The sequence below is a fragment of the Mercenaria mercenaria genome, chromosome 3 (assembly GCF_021730395.1).
Source record: "Mercenaria mercenaria strain notata chromosome 3, MADL_Memer_1, whole genome shotgun sequence".
NCBI classification, from domain to species: Eukaryota; Metazoa; Mollusca; class Bivalvia; order Venerida; family Veneridae; genus Mercenaria; species Mercenaria mercenaria.
Window position 1 is genome coordinate 73,212,850 of NC_069363.1, and position 19,287 is coordinate 73,232,136.

The 19,287-nt window shown below is 33.4% G+C and overlaps 1 protein-coding gene across 2 annotated transcripts in view; it reads right to left on the minus strand.

The window, feature by feature from the left end:
* LOC123524409 (E3 ubiquitin-protein ligase Rnf220-like) overlaps nucleotides 1–17,804 on the minus strand; it is a 33,557-nt gene extending 15,753 nt beyond the window's left edge. The window contains exons 1-4 of one of the 2 annotated variants that reach the window (XM_045302589.2): nucleotides 17,689–17,804; nucleotides 16,291–16,866; nucleotides 3,077–3,206; nucleotides 1,083–1,125 (exon numbers count right to left, since the gene is read on the minus strand). In XM_045302589.2, the coding sequence (XP_045158524.2) occupies nucleotides 1,083–1,125; nucleotides 3,077–3,206; nucleotides 16,291–16,843 (726 nt within the window). In that variant the 5' untranslated portion in view covers nucleotides 16,844–16,866; nucleotides 17,689–17,804. Of the gene's footprint in view, nucleotides 1–1,082; nucleotides 1,126–3,076; nucleotides 3,207–16,290; nucleotides 17,147–17,688 lie in introns of those variants that run through there. The other variant, XM_045302588.2, reaches the window with a different exon arrangement.
* Nucleotides 17,805–19,287: the final 1,483 nt, after the last annotated feature.

The window sequence follows — 19,287 nt, forward strand, 5'->3', positions numbered from 1 at the left end:
AATTCAGTGATATCAAATTAATAATTTTTTTGACACTGTCAAATTGGGATAGTCTCACAAGCAAAAATAGAACTTCTAAATAAAATTCATCAAGTCAGCCTGGACTGATGACCAGCAAGTTGCTAATATAACCTGTGACTTCTTCAATTATTTGCAGTCATTAGTATTTTTTATCCGTATTTTTTTTTCTGCAGATCCGAATTAAGAGGAAATACCGTGGACTGTCTTTACACCCACCTTCAGGCATCAATTTACATGTGTATTCCATCGCTTTCAAATGACTTCAAACTTACAATCATGAATATAAAACTGAAACTTATTTATCCCTCACAAAAGTAATTACTATAAAATGCAATTAATTAAAGTAACTGTACTTTTTCAATATTTATTTTAATTCCTTTTTTTTTATACAATATATTTTATGTTTATATTATTAGGTTTATATTTATATGTTTTTTTTTCCCTTATCATAGCGTACTTAACTTTAAGGCCAAAATTAATCAAATTACTATTTAGTAATTTTGAAATTATAGTAATTTTAGAACAGAATTTTCAAACCAGTGTTACATCTTAATCAAGTTTAGCATCTCAGCATCATATCAAATATTTTCAAATGTTGACATTGATTTATATACTGTCTTTATGAAAAGATGGTTTTACAAGCGTAAAACATGGAACAACATTACTTTTTGTGTATCAGTGTGAATTGGAGAGTTGACTCCGATTTTATCTCAATACTTGCACTCAAGTTTTTGTCAGGTCTATATATTTTGGACATTTTAGAAATATTTTAGTCATATTATATCCTTGTGTTTGATATTTTATTTAACACAAGATTAGGGGTTAGATATTCAACAATTATTTAATTCTTATAATATGAATCTTTTTTCACCAATTTAATAAATTCAGTATAATAATATGTAAAAATATAAATCACATGTTTTCTATGAAATTTTTGACACACGTTATCACTGCATCAAAATACAGAGGAATACTTCCTGCAGTTAATCTTTCCTAAAAATAAAATACTGTAACTATTTGCATTTAAATTCAATAACAGTAAAAAAAGTTTTAAAACCCACCTTTCTGCCTTGTGGTGTATTTTCCCTGGACTTTCTGACATTTCTGGAAGTTAAAATAACACAAATATCATAAATACGATATGAGCCGTGCCATGGGAAAACCAACATAGTGGGTTTGCGACCAGCATGGATCCAGACCAGCCTGCGCATCCGCGCAGTCTGGTCAGGCTCCATGCTGTTCGCTTTTAAAGCCTATTGGAATTGGAGAAACTATTAGCAAACAGCATGGATCCTGACCAGACTGCGCGGATGCGCAGGCTAGTCTGGATCCATGCTGGTCGCAAAGCCACTATGTTGGTTTTCCCATGGCACGGCTCATATATAAATATGGTACTGAATTTCTAAATGCAAGAACTATCTTTGAAACAGTTGTCATTCAGAAGAGTAATAAAGTAGTAACTCAAGTAAAAGACTAGTTCTCTCAGGAACAGTAGAAATAAAAGAGGACATACGGTGAAACAGTATTTTTTTGTTAAAAATACAAAACAGTAGAAAAATAAATGAAAGAAGTCTGTATGGTAACTATGGACAGTTTCAAAGCATAAAACTATTGGCAGTTCTATGAAGCTGTCCGTAATAAATGGGGTATACAGAAATTAGTAATACAACATAGTGAAGCTACAGAGTGTCAGCATTATCCAGTTATACCCATTCTAATCCTGTATTGTGTGCCTTCTTCTGAGACTTGATTAAACATGTCTCCAGCATTTTGATAATTATGACAAATTTCCAAACAATCATATCATTTCGGGGCCATTTCTTGGAATAACCTAATATTGTTATCTCGGTTAAACCTAATCTATAGTCCCACTGAATCCCTACTGACAGTTTGGGTCCATAAAGAGTCATTTTGGTCCAATCCCGTACTACAGATGTGTCAACAAAGATACGAGAAGCGGGGTCGTAAGATTCTCATCATTGTTGATTCGTGTCTCTATTATCCATCAAGATCCCTTTATCTGACGCACACTCTCTAAACAGTCAAACAATACCGCGAGTTGCTCAAACAGTCCAAGATATTGTGGCAAATTAACGCTGCGTTGCCGCAGAGACAATAAATCTGTTGTTTTTTCTCGGAATCAGAATCATTGCAAAATTAGAAATTTAAATGCAAACTTTATTACCAGCATCTAAACACCACGCAGACATGCTCAGTATTCGTGTTGTGCATTGCAAGCATTCATTCATGAAATTTAATGATGAATAATTAAGTCATGTCACATATTTCTTAAGAAAATTTTACACTTGCACAAAGAACAATGTACTTGTGCTCGCAACGGCATATCCCTTCCATAATTTTAGAACAACTGTACACAGAAATACACAGCAGTATTAACAGGTAAAAGAAAAGAAAATTGCTCTTGAACATTTGATGCTTCAGTGGTGTTACCTATAGTATATGTACTTGGTCAATAACTTTGACTGACTGGCAAGCCATTCAGTACGAGTTTTTCAGACCTAAGGCAAACAGATAAGATTATGATTAGCAAGCCATTCAAGAAGTAGTTTTCAGACATCGGGTAATAGTTCTGACTACTGGCCGGCAAGCCATTATTACAGGACATCAAAACTAAATTTTCTATTTATTCTCCAAGCTTCGACTTTATACCGTTGAACTATAGAGTGGTTAATAGCACTACAAACTTAGGTCACATAATAACATAACCTATGCAAGTGCACACATATTATGGAACAAATATTAACATTGCAAAGATGTTTTACAAATTTTTTTTATCTTAACAGATTTATATAATAACATCACAATTATTTTTATCTTTTTTTTTTCAATTACATGTATTAATTTAGCTAAAAGAAAACTTTCATATGTTGCAATACCAATTTCTGTAAACAGTTAAGTAACTTAACTGTATTTCTCGAAACTAAGGCATTACTGAACAACTCTTAAGACATTCAACTGTCCAACATACGGGAGAAACAATTTCAGCCTGGTCACAAATAAAATCTATTTCAAGGTATATATGTGTTAAGATTACCTAGCGGAGAGTTTATCCAGCTTTTCTAGCTCCACTTGCAGATGTGTCTCAGTTTCCCCCGGACGCAACGTCAGTCCACATATCGGACAATGTGGAGTCTGCCCATCTAGTATCAATTTCTTCCTTTGCTCTGGAATGGTTAAAGTATATCTTTTCAATAACTTTATTATTCTTATTTTCCTTCAATATTTATCATTTTATGATAATATTTCCCTGTTTCGATATCCACATATATTCTACCTTTGTGATAAAACCGGCACGTGGACTGAAAATGATACAAACATTTGATTTAAGTGCATGAACTGAAAGAGCTAAGTCATGTTTAGTATTGTATACCATCAAACACTGATGTGAAATTTTCTAAATTTTAAAAATAAATTTTATTATTTTTTTTTAAGCCAGTTCAGTAGATTAACCAGGATTTAGACATTGCTTGGATATGAAGATAAAAACTCTTCTGCAAGTAAATTTTTTGTAACTTTTCAGTCAGATATAGTATTTTGAAGGCTGTTTCACATATATATGAAACAGATGGGTACTAGAAATCAGTGGTTATTTAAGGTCTGCATCCTGCGTCCTATACACATAGAATTCTCCAAAGATGCAAGGTGTAAAAAACAGCCAAGCGTCCTTAGGGATGCATACTTGTACCAAAAAGCTAAAGTTACAAATAATAAATATTACACTTACAGGCTGTGGTAACCCTTACAGAAGAAAAAGGCCTGCTGCGTACTCTTGCTGTGTACATACAGCGTATATGATGCGTACATGATGTGTACTGAAATCAAGGGCTTTAAATAGTACGCAGGATATACACCGCACATACACCGATAGAACGTTTGTAGTACACTTTTGACATGCAAATGAGCTCTGCCGCGTACTACTTGCTGCGTACATGCTGTGGACTACATAGTACACAGGATGTACGCTGGAGGAATTTAGTATGCAGGAAATTGTACGCAGCATGTACGCGGCACATACACTTTTCACATGCAAATGAGCCTGCGGTGTACTACCCCTGCGGCGTACATGCTGTGTACTCCTGGCCCGAGTCCTGCGGGGTACATGCTGTGTACTCCTGCTGCATACATGCTGTGTACTCTTGTGGCGAAACTGCTGTGATAATGTAAATTCCTTACCCCACCAACTTTTGTATGCATATGCTGATCATTTGGACAGAAAAAAAAACAGAAAAAAGATAAGTGACATGCATCAATAAGTATTTACCCTTACCAAAATAATGTAGATTGATGTTATCAAATAAATTAGTATGCTTTTTATCCACTTTTCAATGAAATAAATCAATTTTTGTAGCATGTAATTTGGTAAACATTTGAAGAAAATGGCGTAACTGCATCAAGGGGAAACAACTTTAATGCAACTAAATATAAGTGTTATGATTTATTATAGACGATGTGCGCGTAGTATGTATTTATTTTGATTAAAGTCCATCTGAGAACAATCTAGGACTGGAATTATATAAGCATTTATACACTTTTACGTCAGTAAAAAGTAGCGCACCAAAAAATTTTGGACTGATCTTTTCCAATGGGGCGAGCGCAATTAGCCAAAAACATTCTGAAAATATACGAGCGGCAAATCCTATGAACAACTTTTTAATCTGGTGAGGCCTTAATGAGTTAACATAATGAGCATTAAAGCCTTTATAAAACATGATAGAATGGTGTTTTGCTTAAGAGTATTCAAATAACAGTGTGAGCTATTAATTCTTCTCATTCGGGCGCTGTTGAGGCATTATCTTGGTAATTATTTCATGTATTACAAAATGTAATGCAACGAAGTTCAAATAAGGCTTTTCAATTATCCAAGTTAGAAAGCTCCAGGATTAATTCAAAATGAAAAAGAATATATTTTTACACTGCATGCAAGGTGCAGCTCAGAAAGCTTCACAAATGAACATTGCAAATAGTAAATGGCAAATTTTCATTGTTCAGAATACCGGTAATCCTTCCTGCATGAAGTGTACTTCAGACTTTTACCTAAAAAAATTCAAAGTATAAACACCAAAAGAAAATGAACAAGTCCCTCCCACGTATATGAAATTTACTTCAGACTTTAACTTATAAAAAAAAAACTAAGTACAAATGCCAAAAGAAATTGTACAAGTCTTTCCCGCGTATATGAAGTGTACTGCACAAATTTCAAAGCATCTGCGGTGTACATGCAGTGTACTATTCTCTTGTACAAGTCCCTCCTGCGTACATGCAGTGTACTCCTTAAATTTTCAGAGTCTGCTGCGTACTTGAAGTGTACTAGTGACCTCCTGCGTACATGCTGTGTACTCGTCGAAATAGTACGCGGCATGCGGTGTATGTAAAATGTACTCCTCTGGCGTACTACTGTGTTCGCGGCATATACACAGCAAATACGCAGCATGTACGCCACAGAGGCTTGCTTCTGTAAGGGAATAATACAAATAATTTGATTTGTGAATACTGTATTTTGATTGGCTGACAATGCCATTCAAAAAGTTACTGAAATGTGTTGTTCCAATGCAATTAAAACTGAATTGTGGTAAAAAATTAGACCAAAACAACAACATGTTGCCAATCAGCTGATGTACCCACTACCCAATCTACTGTCAGTACCCAAACAGAAGGCTATATGAACAATAAATTTATGTGCCGTGGTGTTTACAAAGACTGTGCCCTGATGTTAAACGTTTTGAAGCATTTATATTCTGTATTATTCTGTAACTTTCACCACTTGAAGTATTAAATGCTTTTACCAAACTTTTGAAATTTTCTTTATTGAGATGGGGCGCTTTTCTCTGGGACTCAAAGGTTTTAAAGTGAGGAGTTCCAAAAACTCATACTAAAAAGTCAAACTTGTACTAATCGTCACCTTTCACAAGTGGTCATCTGCTATTAAGAGTTACTCTAAATTGCCCCGGACAACCTTTCTTCTTTAAATTACAGCTGTATGCAGTCAGTAGCCTTTTGACCGCATTTAGTAGTCATGTTACACATATTTTCTACTTAATACTAGATTCTCAGTTAAGATTACAGAAACAATTTTTGTTTTGTTTTTATTGGTCTTAAAATATCAAAAGTATCTCCCATTCTACAATAACAGAGAACATTATGCATACTTTAGCCACATGTTATTGATATGTATTACACTTTCCACAGGAAATATTTGTACTCTTGAAAAAATTACTACCTGTGTTGGTCACCTGTCTTAAGCAGTCAATTTGGTCTTTCCCCTTGACTGGCTTCTTAACAGAGGTTGGAATGTGTTTAGATACGGAGGAGTAGAGGGATATAATATGTGTAATAACTGAAGATGTTTCACAGGATTCTAAGAAGATGCCATACTAGGAAAGTATCAGCAAGTAAAAGAAGGACTGAAAGTGGAACTTGACAGCTCTTGATATTTTTTGAGTGTGTAAAAGTGAACTTTACAAGACAAGATAAACTTCACTATCTTTCTATCTAGGGTATATACTGATCTAGTCGAGTACAAGTAATCCACCTTAATCCTGAAAACATGGCTCTCTTACTCTAGCCCACTTTATCATTATCCGTTAAATCCGAGTGAATTACCTGATAGCACAATATTTTACTTAAAAATAATTTGCGTGGATCTCCTGACATCCTGATATGTACCCAATCATACATTTGTCAAAAAAAGATTTTAAACCAGATTTAATCACGACTTTCTATTTTGTGATTTGGCAGGTTTATGCCATAAAACATGAAAATCAGTCGCAGGGATTGAAAAGAACTGTTTAATAAGGAATTAGTGAAATTTGCACAAGAACATTGATTTGGGAAAAATTACTGCGGGTGGATATGATAAAGTTTGTGCATTTCTCCAATATCAGATAAGGAGAGTAATTCGGTGGTGGATCAAAGACAACGGATCATAATTGAAAAGTACTCCCGCTAAACAGGTGTCCTGCATAGATAATGCTGCCAACATCATTGATTTCTTGACACTTTTTAAACAGTCATTTAAATTTTATTACTTTGAAAAGTTACTGCCCAAAATATTACATTGTACTCTTTTTCTCCTGTTACTGCATTGAACACTGATTTTACACCTTATGCATCAACTTACTTAAAACATAAATGCATCCGTAATTTTGTAATGAACTCCTTGCAAGGAGAAAATATTGTGCTAGGCTTGCTGCCGTCCCCATGTTTGTTCTGTCATATTTCTTATATTAACAGAGGAAGTAACTCCATCAGGTTGTTTCTAGATTGACATTTTTATTGCCCTTGACCCCGGAACATAGGGACTGTATGGTTTAGCTATCACATAAAATGTGCTATTTAAGAGGTTTAATATTTACTAAAAAAAAATGTTTAACCGTGCAGCCAGGGTGCCTGGCTAATATTTAGCAAGCAGTATATTTAGATTTGTGTCACTAAATCATTACAGAACTAGAATAATAAGGAAGATTGTTTCTGACATTTTTTGGTTGTCAAATAAAGTGTTCTAAAAATCTGCAAAATTCATTATAAAAGCTTGGCCTGCAGACTGCAAAAACACAAAGACTCGGCCAAAATATTAAATGCAAAGGACCATAACTCTACCAAACACAGTCCAACCAGACCATCACAACAACATACACATTAATACTATACAGAAACAAATTTTGCTGGGCAGGACTAATTGACTCAAGACTAAGTTAGAGGTAAGGCATGAATATTTTGGCAAGGGAGATAAACAGGACTATTGCTATCACTAACGACTATCTTATCTTTTCTAGCATGCAAAGAGGTCTGTATTTGCTAAACTTAAGCTAAAAACTTGATTGAATATTTGTAAAGTTTATGGGAGTATTTCAAGTCTGCTAATATTTACAAAAGGATCAATCAGAAAATAAATGGAAAAAGATATTTTGCTGATTTAATAATGCTCTTGAAACTTTCTTTTTTTTACGATAAATGAAATCAGGAAAACTAATTTTTGAACAAGACTCTATTCACTGGTTTTTCAAGTACATGAATAAACACAGAGATTGATTCATACGAAGCATATTGTTGACGGGGATGAAAATCTGCAATTCAAATTCCGTCTGAAAGATTAACCAATCAGGAGCATTCATTTCCAAGAAGAAACTTCATTATGGCCCGCATAAGATCTAATCTCAAAATTTCAACAGAGTATTACATTCGCAGCTAAAACAAACCCACAGAAATGCAAAATTCTCTTTTCCCATTTATTCAAGACTTTGTATCAATTTATTCCTGACAGGGTGGACCACAAATTCATATTTTATTGTCATTTTCTCTTACCGATCTCAATTTTGACGAGAACTCTGTCAAGCAAGTTCATATCGAGCTAAAGCCCCTTTCATGTGTTTATGCATAGAGCAATTTCCACCTGGTTTATAATCACGTTGACGGTTAACTTTGACTTTTTCTGCATGACAGTTTGATGAAGATAAATGGGCATTCTCGGATGGTGAGTACCGAGAGCTTAGTTATCCCGAGCCACAACACTTTGTGGTCCCACAATGCACTGTTTTTAATACGCTTGCTCAAACAAACTGCTTTTTCCGTTTCAAGTGGCTAAACTCAATTGAATCATTTTTAAAAGAGTTGACTGCACAAGATTTGACTTTGTGACAAAATCGGGGGTAATAAAGCATCACAAAATTTCCGATATAATGAAATTGTTCGGCACATCTTTCAGGTAACCTGGGATGAGCAAAGTCTTCGGTAGAGTAAATCAAAATTTAATGACGGACAATGCTTCAACATCTGTTGGCATATAAGATGCGATCTGTCTGAGCCTCAAAAGAATTTTTGCGACAGAGCAGTAAAACAGTCCATGAATGTGTGATTCTCAAAACTAATAACACCGCAACTTTATTGCAAGTCAAGCTGATCCACGGTTCATTTGAGGATCTGTATAACACGATTAAATTGTTCTTTTTTGAAACTTGTTACATACAGAAAGCCCCTGGGAAAACTGAAATAATGTTTTTATTGGGTTCTCAAAATTCAAATTTGTAAATTTACAGAGGTCATTAACTCGAAAGTAACAAGTAAATCTAACAATAAAGTTTCACATTTAAACTGAAATAAAATACAACAATCCGTCCTGAAATACATCAAAAATTGAAGCAGAATGCCCATGATAAAAAAGTTTAAAGACTGTTAGAATTAACTTGTGAAACTTCTTTTTAAATCAATTGCAAAAACCTGAGTGTCCTTTTTTCTCTTTTTCCAAGTAGCTTAAATGAACCATCTTAAGATGGCATCTTGCTGTCAGAAGTGCCAGATGACATTGTAATTTTTTTATTGTCTCCTACATTACCACTTTATCTATCAATTCTACATTAATTTAAGTTTATTCCGACGGAACTATAGCGTTATGTAAGTGTGAAGAAGTTTTATGCCTAAGGGTCACCATGTCGCCCATTCAAAAGAACATAAATATAAATGGAATGGCACCTTTTATGGTCTTCCGTATTGAAGAGCACTGATTGAGCAAACAGGGGGAATAATTATGTAGACAGAAGGACAGTAAAGAGATGATAAAATTATTTTCACACTCAATTTTCTTTCAATGACTTTTACTGCCCAGTGGTCAAGCAATAGCCTGGCCAGATTATCACCTGTTTACTGTCAAATGTAAATGAAGACGGCTGTAAATTCAGATATGGAAATACAATTACTTCTAATTTGGACAGAAATATGTATAAATTTTGTTATCCCAACTTTAAGGCCAGCCAAAAAATAGTGAAACTAGCTATCTTAATAATTAATGACTTTAATGCTTTAATTTGAACAAAAAATAACAACAATTTGGGATATGATATCAAGCTACTGAATATATTAATTCTAAATATCATTACAGCGCCATTCAAAATTATGTATTTCTTTAAACTTCAGTGCAATATAGTGGTTTGCAAGAAAATAAAATACAACTTAGCCATGGCCAATTTCTTCAGGAAACTTTTTAACTAAAATTTGTTTACTTGTGGAATAAGACCGCAGGTCCTGTCAGTACAATTCTAATTTTGTCAGGCCCGTTTACTTTTTTCAATCTTCCTCAATGGAATAATTTTAACCCTGTGAGTCACATCATGACATGTCAAACATGGCCCTTTCCATTCACAGGTCCTTGAAACAGTCGGCATCCTTAGTAAAAATATACAATGTTTACTGTAGTGTCAGAAATATAAAAATAAAACATCAGAATGTCGAGTCAAACTGCTACAGGAAATCATGTTGCCCATTGCCACAAAGTTCATTAGCATTATAGTTTCTTCGGATGTACATCTCCGCAGTATTGGAAGCCATGTAAAATACGTCAAAATTAAAATAACTTTAGATAAATCATAAGTTACATTTGTGTAAGTTTAATAGTGTGGACAAGTTATTTTTAAGCCTGGTGGGCAAAATGATGCCATGTTTTGTTTTGAAATTGACTAGGACTTTCATATATACACTTAAAAAATCCTTTATGCAACTTACTGCTTTGCCTATTATCTTTTGCGTTACTTGATCAACACTTTTGAAATTTTACACAAATCTTAAAAGATCAATTGATAATAACATGTCGAAATTACAGAAAATTTGAAAAAAGTCAACAATTAATTAATAAATAGATTGTGTTCCTTTAGGTAACATGCTAATGTTTTTTATGTTATTAAAACTGAAGATATCTTAAACAGTTGTTTCAAACTGCTTTTTTGAAGCTGAGATGTTTCAAACTGCTTTTTTGAAACTGAGATGTGACAATTATTTTGACAAGAATTTCCAATTTGACTCCATCAAGGTCAACATATTTTGAAAGGGGAATAACTCATCCATAGAAATTTTTTAATTTTCATGTTTGACAGGCATTTCACTTCTTTTATTTTCTAATGCAAGATATACTTTATACATCAAACTATAAGTATATGATGATTTTCTCAATAGTAACTAAAAGTGTATACAAGTAGCCTAAATGAGTGTAATTTTATTAAATAGACAAAAAATGCTTGATACTTCATTTTCTCAAAAATATGCTATGAAGTTTGTGTTCTAGCTTCAACAGAACAAAGGTGTTCTTGTATTTTTTATGATTTGTTTTTATGTTGCGAACAACATGGATCCTGACCAGACTGCGCAAATGCGCAGACTGGTCTGGATCCACGCTGGTCGCAAATGCACTATGTTGGTTTTTTCATGGTGCGGCTTATATGTTCATTTCTTTAAAGTCAAATTTAATAGAAAACATTTCTTTTTTCTGTGACTTTTCTAAAACTGTAGTCCCCTGTCCCCTTGTGATGCCAAATTTCTGAAATGGCATACTTCCTGTAAGATTTAAGATACTGACAAATGTTGCATTAGAAGATTTGTTAAGGTAGTTCTGCACATTTGAAAAAACAAAAAAGATGGTGTAACACCTTGCAATAATAGTTATTATGGACGCAGTTCATAAAAAATAACATGATGTAATCAATCATTAATTATATTAATTAATTATGAGATTAAGTGTAGAAACAGCATACAGAAATGAACATGAAACCATGAATAAATGGCAACATTTTTGTTAAAACCAGCAATGTCTTTCTTAAGAATAAATACAATTATGACCAAAACTTCTGACCTGTTTAGGTAATAAAATCAGCGAATCCCTTTTAATCATGGGCAAATACCTCAAAAATAAGCACACAAACCTATACAATTTATTTACCCACGAGAATTTGTCAGATGTTTCATTAAAATATAGATGGAAGAAATTTTTCTCAAAATAAAAAATTAATGTCTGCATCAAAAATCTCAATTTTACATACTAAGACTGTCATTTTGCATTCTAATTATTTCAAGTTATGTTCCATGTGGGTCTATGGACACTATCATAACTGTATCAACATGTCAGAATATGTCTACAATAAAACACAAAAAGAATCCAAACAAATGTGATAAAAATATATGCAGAAAGAAACAGAAAATTTATTTTTGATTTGCCTAACAAGGATTTAGTTTTTGTTGTCATTTATCTCTTTTCAAATAGATAAAATTTCAACTTCGCAATTTAAGATACCTTTCAAATATACAATGAACAATCAAGTTGGATTATGACACTCTTTTTACAGTCAATAAAATCTTATCCACAGCTCCTTCATAAAACTTAACAATCATTCAATTAACTTTTAGCCCAAATCTAAACGATCAAGAAAACTATTTGGAAATCCATTTTTATTGCATATTCACATGTATGTATACAAAATGACAATGCAAAACTCTGAGAAAGAGTAAGTATTACAACTGTTTTTGTTTCAAAAGTATATATCGAGAACTTTCAGTACATTTGGGCATTTTTTGACAACAACATTGAAGTCTAACAATCACTGTATCTACAGAAAGCAGCTTTTCAGAATTTATTTTTATTTTATTTGTATAATACAGTATATGCTAATTAAATGTATTTAATATCTTTATTTTTCACTGCAAGCAATGGATTCTTAAAACAGAATAAATATGTCTGTATAGTGCTACATCTCTGCTTCAGTCGCATGTATCTTGATGTCTCTATTAGAAATAACATGTTTTTGACCTGCCAGCCACCTTACTGATTTCTAATTTTAGACTTTTAATAAACACTGCAAACAAAAATGACTTATTTCATTTTCCACTAGAAACCTATAGGAGGTATATAATTTTTAGTGAAAAAAAAACAGCTACAAATCATATCTTAAATTAAAAAGATGAAATAAAACCATGTCCAGCAGTTAATTACAAACCAACTACGCTGTTTTAAATTGAAATACTATACAGATGTTGATACATGTCAGAAAAGTTTGCACATTTTTATTAATCCTTTTCAAAGGCAGGACTGTAATATGAACATTTTATAATAAATAATTAATTTCAATTAATCGTTTTCTAAAGCAGTTTACTGCCAATTATTTTTTATCAATAATGGAAGTTTTCAATAAACCTGAATCGTCCTAGCATGCTAACAAGTGAGTTGGAGACTACGGAAATATCACTCCATTGTCACAAAACAATGTAAAAATAGAGACTGAAAATTAATTTATCAAAACTACAAGTTGAATTGAGTTTACTGCCTATTATATCAATAAAATGTTATAATTAAGTAAATACATTTCCTAACAGGTTAAAGTGGCTGACAATGAATGCGCAGTTTGCGACGAGCCTAATCTAATTATGTTATGATTGTACTATTACCGCCTGATGGGAAAAAATCCACTCTTACATTTTATGTTACAGAAATTATAAAGGTTAATTCGAATCAATGGACTCTAAGCTGAACTGGCTTTCATCTTTCACAAAGAAAGCACCGTCTTCTTAACAATGATGTTTTATAAAATGTCAACATTAGTTTTAAATAGGTAGGTGCGAGAAGTCACTCAATTGAGATTATTAAAAAATTGGAAAGTGAAGAATTTACCGCCTCCAATAAATGATTCAACAAAGAATTTAAATTAATCATTTTCATGATATAACTGTTCTTTTTATATTCCTTTTACACAACATATCTGAATATGAAACCATTTTCTACTTCAATTACAACTCTTAGCTGCCACCTCCCATATATACCATACATTTGATAGAGTCTGTAATTTTTGCAATCTTATTTCTATTTAACCAAAGAATACAAAGACATGGTCATACATGTATTTATATACTATTAATATCTCTTAATACTCAGAAGGTCCTATCCAACAAATTCTGATCTTTGCAGATGTACAACTACAAGACAGTACACACACATACTATTTAAATATCATATACAAGAAGATTGTAGATCACATTTATCGCATTAAAGTCTTGCAAAGTGATCATAAACTACATATTCTATGCATTACAGGACATTGCTTCTATGGTCTCTCAGAAAATTTCAAATCAAACAGTTGTCCCTTAAAATTGATGTTACATCAAGATTTTTTATTCCCCAAATACAGCGCCAATTTCCCCCCTAGTGAAAGTTGCAGGCCCCTCCCCCCTTGGTGACTTGCAAGTCTAAACAATTTTAAACAATCACACCTACTGATATACATGCACCTTGAGTGATGAAATTTACTGGTATATGAACTTTTGCAAAGTCTAATTAAAGTTCAAAAAACAATGTTCAAATAGCAGTAAACTGTTTACAGTGTTTTTTTTAAAAAAAAGTGGAACTTGTTAAATACACTCTGTAACATTTTGTTGCTTTTGCCTCAATATCATAATTTATTCATAAAAAATGTTCATCTCATAAACAAGACACTTCATTTCTGCTTGGTTTAATGTCATTTTTATCAGTTTTTCACTTACTACCTTACAAGATTGTTCCAGGTCCATTCCTTACCATTATCTCTGCTTGTAACTGACAAGCAGTGATGTGGAGACAGAATGAACTTGGAATATTGTCTTCAGACACAGCTAGAATCTTTTAGTTGTTCTACTTGTTTATGGACAGCTCGTAAAGAATGTTTTAATAATTATGAAGTACCAAAATATAACTACTGTAATGCAAAGAAGCAGCGCACATAGTTTAACCTTTAGCCTGCTGGCGGCAAGAGATTCTACTTTTGTGGCCAACCAGTGCACTGCTTGCTATTCAGTCAATAAGTTGCATAATAAATGGTACTGCCCAAATTGAATGATTGAACAGTCCATTTTAGAAATTTAGCAGGCTAAAGGTTAACAATAGAGGAGACTAGCAAGGCTAAATATGCAAAATCTGGATGCAAATGGGACTTGAACACAGAGCTGGTTCCGACAGTAGACTGACTGTAACAGTATCTGGTAAAGAGTAAAAAGAAAAGATGTGTAAGAATAGTTTGCAACTGGCGTTGAACAATGTCATATTTCTCAAATCAATCACCAATATGGCAATGACTCCCCTTTATCTTATATTTTGATTAAAATTTGAAAAAATGAGACATAAATTTTATTAAAATTACAAATAACAAATTGAGCCAAAAATGCTTAAAAATAATATGCGGAAATTCACATTACAAAATATCTTACGATAATAACAGAACTTCAAAACTGTTTGATGGCAAGTATTGTATATTATACAGTAATCAAATAAGTATTTATGAAATATTTTGAACACTGAAGCTGAATATTAAGCAATTTTTAAATAAATGGTCAATCTAGTAAAATTTTACACACTTTAATCTTATTTTACATTATCATACTGTTGTTTTCCTTACAGTAGAAGTTGGATTCTCTCCCTTTACTTGAAAGTATCACCTATTCATGAACAATACAATAATGGTCATAACTAATGTAATGCAAAGATAAAAGTGAAATAACAATATTTGATTAAAATTATCTGCCGCTGTGCTAATGGAACTATGCCAGCATTATATTAAGGTATTAGACCCCTAATGGTAATGTTTAAAAAAATGGCATTTGCTTGGTATATTCTTAAAGCTGACCATGATTTGCACTGTGTTGCAAATTTTAAACAACTTTTACCGTGCCGTTTTTTTTGTAAATTTTGTATAATTTATGGTATTTCCTCAATCTCAAGTAGAGACAAATTTCTATGTGATGGCCACTATCTAAAACGCTTGCAGAGAATTCATTACAGCATTAATTTTGATAAAAGAAACATCAAACTATGGTTAAACAATTATAAAACACAAAATAAAACTGTAAATAACATTTTTTCTAGGGTGCCTCAAGTAAACAGATTTAATAAGACAGAATTGTAACTCAAACATTGAAAAATTAAGGTCAAATCCTGAGGGACTGCTTTGAATTTTGCTCACTTCATTCAAAAATAACCTTGGGGCAGAAGTAAAACCTACCATCATTTCTTCCACAATATGTAATCTAAAGAATGAAGGCAAAATAGAGAACTTTTACCACATGTAACTTAGTATTTTTAAAGATGTCTAACCCTACCCCTCCTGATTCAGAAGTAAATTAACTTTGAACAGCAAGAAATCGCTTATAAAATGAAAATTTTCCACTTTTGTACAATACATCCATAATAAGTCTTGAAAGAAGTAAAAACTTACTAGGAAAAAAGGAAAATATGGAAAAAAATTTTGGTCCCTGTGGGGCTTGAACCTACACCCCCCTGAAAATTGCAGTCAAAGTAGATTTATGGTAGGAATTGAATACTCTTCAAAAAGGAGGTACTCTAGTATGGGTCCAATCCCTTAATTAAAACTTTCAACTGTTCACTGAAGCTGCCATGACATGATAAATATTGCTGGTACTGATTAGCTTCCAAGTAGGAGTTTTACTTAGATACAGAGTAAATTATATACTTACTTCTTAATGAACGGCCCTCTGAATCTGGTGTCTGACGATCTCCCTCGCCTGTCTCTGAATGCGTCTCAGAATTTGTGTCATAATTGACAGAACTTAAACTAGATGGCCGGTCTTCTTTTGACAGATCTCTTGCAAAGTCATTATTTCCAATGTTTTCATTTGTCTCTATATTTGAGGTGTAATTTTTGGTTGATAAATCTTCTGGTTTTGGTCGCTTAGCAGGAGAAAATGCCGAGTGGTATTGTTCTGGATTTTCTGTCAGTGGCCTAAAAGCACTGCTCCCTGCAGGGTGCATGAGTCGAACCCCAGACCTTTCTGTAGCAGATCGAACAAATGGGTGAACCGGTGCATAAATTGGTGCTGGAAAATGTTCCCCTGGGCGATACATTGTGTAATTTGCCGAACTAAACTGTGGTGCAGACTCCTTGTTTTCAGGGCTGTTAAACCTAGGTGCCCCAGTTATTCGCGCACCCTCATGATTTTCAGCTGTTGATGCCAGTACCATCAAAGCTGGTGCACCCAGCGGGTTCGGTATGAACGACGTACTTTCCATTCCTGGTGGAAACGGCTGATGAGCTGCAGGAGGTGACAAGAATGGTTTATGCCAGAAATTAAAACGAAACATAGCTAAATCATGCAAGTTCTGCATTTTGAATGTTTCGATATAACTCCGAATACTCAAAATGTTTGAAATTCTCCTAATAACAGAAATTATGAATTATATTGTTCCTCTTCAACATGCAACAATTTATCAAATAATTGCCCTAGAATTTTCTATAAAATTTCCAAATTTACAGAAGCGTTTTATGTTCTACATTCCATTTTAAAACTATTCAAAATTATAACTATAATAAGTATCTCTGTCTTGTACTTTGCTTATCAATTGCAAATTGGGTATATTTCTACAATATAATATCACTTTTCTATTTTGCATGACAGCCCTTTAAGCCCAACCCACTTCTCAATACGAGTGGAACGCCTCTCCTTTGCACCTCCCACTTTTAATAACTGAAAATATCCCCCTTTCCTAATAAGGAAAGGCCAATGACCATTTGATAGAATAGCAATAAGTAAATGCAAATACAGTTTAGACAAACAAGCGGTAAGTTGTAACCAAATAAATACAGGAGCTGAAATATGCTAGTTGTGTTATTCGTATTTTGAAAAAAGGAATTTCGGACGGGCCACTTTTCTTTACCGATGTAAACAAGTTATGGCCGCCCGAGTAGCCTCCTCAGTATCACAGTATTTATCTACCTCAATCGCAGCATGACATTAATGTCTTGAAAAAATACCTAGGCGGTCAAGTAGTTAAAAAGCTTATTTAACCATTTAACAAATCATTTTTCTACTAAGACACAGGATGATTGGCTACCAACACGGATTAAATTGCTTTACCTTCCTTGTAACTTCCAACTCCGATCTGTCACCTGGCCTCGTTTTGAGAAGGGAATCCCCAGTAACTATAAATTGATTTAGTCTAAAAATAGTTATTTCTTCAGTGCACAGCGAGGCCCGCCGTTCAAATCATTAATTGACTAACCGCGCACTGGCCAAAACATAATGGGGTGCGGGGACGTAGGAGCATGGGTGGGGGCTTTATTGAGGTCGCCCCACCTCAATCTTGAGCGTTGAGAGAACAGGAAATAACAATAAAAAGGGGGAAATCGGTATTGAAATACTGGTAAGCGTGTGGTAAGGAACGTAATTTAAGAAAAACTGGGAAAATATGGGTATGTTTGGCTAGCCTATGATGGCTCCCTCTTGGTCCTACAACTTCGTTCCTACGCCACTGAACAAGTATTTCCGACGTTGTTTCAGTGGTGAAATGAGTGGGTAAACAAGCATGAAATGCGATTGAAGTGACTTCTGAATTTCTACTATTTATTTAGGGAACACAAATGAGTCCGTTACTTACCACACGAGTGTTCATTAACCGACAGAGGTTTGCCGTTCGTCCAAAAACTTCTGAAGGGGCATACAGTCCAGCAGGGTTTGAGCTTCTTTTTTTTTTTTGAGATTTTTTTGGTCAACGGGCTACTTTTCAAGACTTAGCAATCACATTTCCATAGATTTTTTTTCGGGTTAATTTTAAAAGGTCAAAAACATTACGCAGTTCTGAGTTGATCCCTACACAATGCATTTAACTGTATGAATACTACAATGCCTGTTTCTTAGACATATGTCATAGGTTTATTTTTCGATCAGAAATGTAATTTGTAATCAAATGCAATTCTTTCAGTATTCATAATAGACTAAATAGCAATGAGACGTTATAAAGAGTAGATATTGTCTACTGGGCTCTTGAAGATCGGGAAAAACACATATTTCTTACTGAGTGTGTGTGTGTGTGGAGGGGGGCATTGTTGCTAAAACTCTAACCAGCCATAATTATAGCAGCTTAACCCATCATTGTTTTTATATACCGGAATATATTTTTAACAAAATCTGTCAACAAGTTTCTTTTTAAATAATATTTATACGTGAACATCAAAAATGGCATTTCACATCTAAAATGCCTTATTTACTGAATCATTTTATGCTTATTGTTTTAACCTTAATGTTTCAATTTCTTGTCAGTTCTGCTTTCTAGTTTTGTGATCTATTCTGTTAGCAACATATAGAAAATAGATAACTTAAAGAATACGAAAAGGAAACCTTTCTAAGTCAACGTATTAGAAAAAAAAAACCTGTTATAACTAATGGAATTTCTGACGAATTAACAGAACATAAGTGAAAGACTTTTTAACAAAAGTATTCTCAGAAACCTTTCTAAGTCAATTTTTTCTATTTTTGTTATCTCTAACAAGAACCTTAGAACATGAACCATTTCTCAACCAATGCAATTATAATTGTAGCTGTAGTTAGATGGGAAACCTGCATGATGAGGTTTTGCAAATACAAAATATTTACAATATGGTGTGCTTGCTGTCGCGTTTTTATAATAAAGCTGAAAGAAAAACTGATTAAAATACCTACCTTTAATTAAATATTGAA